The 3,232-nt window shown below is 34.7% G+C and overlaps 1 protein-coding gene across 1 annotated transcript; it reads right to left on the bottom strand.

The window, feature by feature from the left end:
- Positions 1 to 73: 73 nt before the first annotated feature.
- LOC111615716 lies at positions 74 to 1,111 on the bottom strand. The gene is made up of 3 exons (XM_023357151.1): positions 809 to 1,111; positions 250 to 369; positions 74 to 180 (listed from the first exon to the last, which is right to left on the bottom strand). Exons 1-3 carry the CDS (start codon positions 1,017 to 1,019, stop codon positions 74 to 76), a joined length of 438 nt encoding a protein of 145 aa, XP_023212919.1. The 5' UTR covers positions 1,020 to 1,111.
- Between the last annotated feature and the right edge of the window lie 2,121 nt (positions 1,112 to 3,232).

Below are 3,232 nucleotides of genomic sequence, written 5' to 3'. Positions count from 1 at the left end.
CTTCAATATTTAATATATTACTTATAATTTTGTATTTGTGAAATAAATTTTGAAATTGAATAGTCTGAATGTATTAAATAACTATACCCTTTTGTTTCTTTTTCTGCTCATTTTTGTTTATTTCAGGCTGATCACTTTTTTCGACCTCTTCAAAATTGAATTGGACTCCTCCTGCGAGTTCTAATAAATTTCCAAACAAATTAATACAAAAAATATAGCATCCTTACATAAATATCTTACCAAATTCACCATTCTCTTCTATGACTCGAAAAATTCGAACAATTTTCAGTGTACTGATATTTAAATTTGATGGTATACTAATTTCCTCATGCTTCAAATCATTCAAATATTTTTGCATGTACTTTGCATCTAAGGAAAAAAAATGTCAAAAATATTACAGAATTAAGAAATTCGTTTAATACATAATGAAATCAAGCTTAAGATTAACGTTAACAACTAAAAAAAACTGGGGAGATTATCCGATTTGTGTTTAAAATAAATAATTATTAAAAAACTAGGCTACATCTTACCTAGAAAAGTAATCAATTTAGTTTCTTAATTTACTTTCTTTTTTTGGATAGTTCTCCCACTTAAAATTAACAGTTTGATGGTTTTATTCTGATAATTATGTGATACGTACGAAAAGAATTTTTAATTTTAATAAAAACTTTAATACATTTTAGTTTATATCATTAGATTATTTTTTGTGGCTTCCGCCATCTATAATTTTAATATAACAACAACTAAAAAAAATATGTCTCACATATAAATATGTTGGTATATTAAAATAATCTATTAATGTAATTACCTGATCTTAACTTATCCAGTGTGAATTCATCAATGAGTAAATTGAATTTGAAATTATCGACGTTAATCAAAGCCCTTACTAACTTCATGGTTGCTGCCATCTTGTTTGCTGACGTATCGAGCACTGAAAAAGATGTTTGCAGTTTGGCTGAGATTTTGAACTGAGGTGCTGAGAGGCGCTGGCAGCGCGCTGAGATTTTGAATACACCCATAGCAATCAAAACAAAACTAAAATTACATAAATGTGTCAGTGTGTGTGTCTGTATTCAGGAATTTCCTAACAATGTGACATGTATTCAATATAGTGACCTTCTGTAGTGTGATGTATGTATTTCTACTAATTGTAATGTTTTTTGTCAATGAGTGTGATGTCTGGTCTGTTGTGATAAATTGTTTTATCTGTGATTATGGCTCTGTCGTAGTACATTTTGTGCGTGTTGTTTTCCAATACTGTCTGTGGAATATACTTGTAGTATGGCTCGTGAATGTATACCAAGTTGTGTTTCTTTGCAAGCTCTTGGTGTATTATATTTGCTACTTGATTATGTCTGTGTAAATAATCTGTCTGTGCCAAGAGTGATTAACCCAGAAGTGATGTGTTGTATAGTTTCTGGCACAATATGACATTTGTGAGTGTTGTATTTTGAGTATGTGTTTTCTGTAGTTTTTAGTATTTATGACCTGATCCTGTATGGCAATCATGAATCCTTCCGTCTCCCCAAAGAGGCATCCCCGATCTAACCAGCTGTTTGGTCAACAAAATCCTGGGCCAGGTCATAAGGATGCCTGCCATGGAGTGCCTTTTGAGCCCACGATTGCTTGATGGTGTCTATGCTTTTTGTGTGTTGTATCATGTCTGTATGTTGTGAGTGTAAGTTTAATGGTGTGCTATTTGAGTCTGCTAGAGTTACTGCTTTATGTAATTGTAATGTTTCTTGTTTCCTGTAGAAAAACTCTTGCAGTGTCTGTATTTGTTTGTAGTGAAGGTTAACTATGTCAATCAGGCCACGTCCGCCATCTTTATGTGGAAGGGTTAATCTTTCTGTGGCGGATTTAGGATGATGTTTATGCTTAGTAAGCATTGTTCTTGTTTTACTTTGGAGTTGCTCGAGATCTGTGTGAGTCCAATGTATAACTCCAAAAGAGTATGTGAGTACTGGGATGACGTGTGTTTTGCATTTAACCTACTTTGGTATTCTTTAATTAATCTTTGCTTTATTTGTGTATATTCTTGTAGACCTGTAATGTGGCCGAAGCACACAGGAGAGAGAGGGGTAAGAGATGTAGGGCTTTACAACAGAAATTAACACGGAGGTTGAAAATCAACAGTTTTATAGTACAAAAAAAATATCGACATACAGTTCTCGACAGCACTGGTTAACTCCCTTTATCCAGTTGAAACACGTACGGACTGAGATTACTTAACTATTAATCCTAACAACAACAACAAAAAAAAAAAACAATTTACGCAATTAATTACAATTGTTCACACTGATAGAACATATGATGATTAATCGCTGAATGACTTCTGCTTTTGCACCTAACAAGGAAATATTCGTATAGAGGTGTTACTCACTTGTACCACTAATCAATAAGAGTTCGATTGTATGCTCAATCTATGTCCTCGTGTCGATGGAAAAGGATTCCCTTTTTCTTATTCCGTAACATCCGGCCGAAACCCTTGGCCACTGTAGTATTTTCTTTGTTCTTACCATGCTTCTTCCTTCTCCCTCGTAGAGCTCAAAAGCCTCCTCAGGTCTAGAGCGACGAATCTCCGAACAAAGACAAGAAAAATGTCTCTCGTGTATGGCGCTCATCCCATTTATATTACGCGCCTCCAAGTCACGTGAGCTATCATAGGCCAACAACCGGCCAATCACCAACCAATACACAAACCTTACACGTACCTCTACAAATACAATAAAATAAAACTGGTGCGCGACAAACGGAAATAAATATAAACACTAGTTAACGCGACAAATGAGATGATAAGTCTTGGTACGAGATTAAAAAAAATAGTGGGAAAGCACTACATTCTGTTAGCTTGGCCTGTTGGAATCCTAAATACTTGTAGAACTTGCCCTCTTCCATGGATTCAATAATGTCCTCATTTCCAAGTGCAAAATCTTCTTTCTTCAGGATTCCTTTTTCTATGTGAAGTTTTTTGCATTTGTCTAAGCCAAACTCCATTTGTATGTTCTTAGTGTATGAGTGTGTGATTTGTAGGAGTTGATGAAGTTGTTTCTGTGTGGATGCATAAAGTTTTATGTCATCCATGTATATGAGATGTGACAGCGTAAACTGTGTTGTTTTTTCATGTCTGATATTGTAGCCATAATGCGTGTAGTTTAACATGTTGGATAATGGGTTCAGGGCTAGGCAGAACCAGAGAGGACTCAAGGAATCTCCTTGAAAAATTCCTCGC

The sequence above is a fragment of the Centruroides sculpturatus genome, unplaced genomic scaffold, assembly GCF_000671375.1.
Source record: "Centruroides sculpturatus isolate CEXI.00-Female unplaced genomic scaffold, Cexi_2.0 scaffold1785, whole genome shotgun sequence".
NCBI lineage: Eukaryota > Metazoa > Arthropoda > Arachnida > Scorpiones > Buthidae > Centruroides > Centruroides sculpturatus.
Note: the sequence above shows the minus strand (reverse complement) of the source record. Positions and strands in the feature narration are given on the sequence as shown.

Excerpts from the sequence above, each read along its gene's own strand:
- LOC111615716 (XM_023357151.1), bottom strand. The coding sequence starts at position 1,019 with ATGGGTGTATTCAAAATCTCAGCGCGCTGCCAGCGCCTCTCAGCACCT. Across the intron at positions 370-808 it reads ACTGGATAAGTTAAGATCAG|ATGCAAAGTACATGCAAAAA; the intron begins GTAATTACATTA and ends TTTTTTCCTTAG. Across the intron at positions 181-249 it reads TCGAGTCATAGAAGAGAATG|AACTCGCAGGAGGAGTCCAA; the intron begins GTGAATTTGGTA and ends GAAATTTATTAG.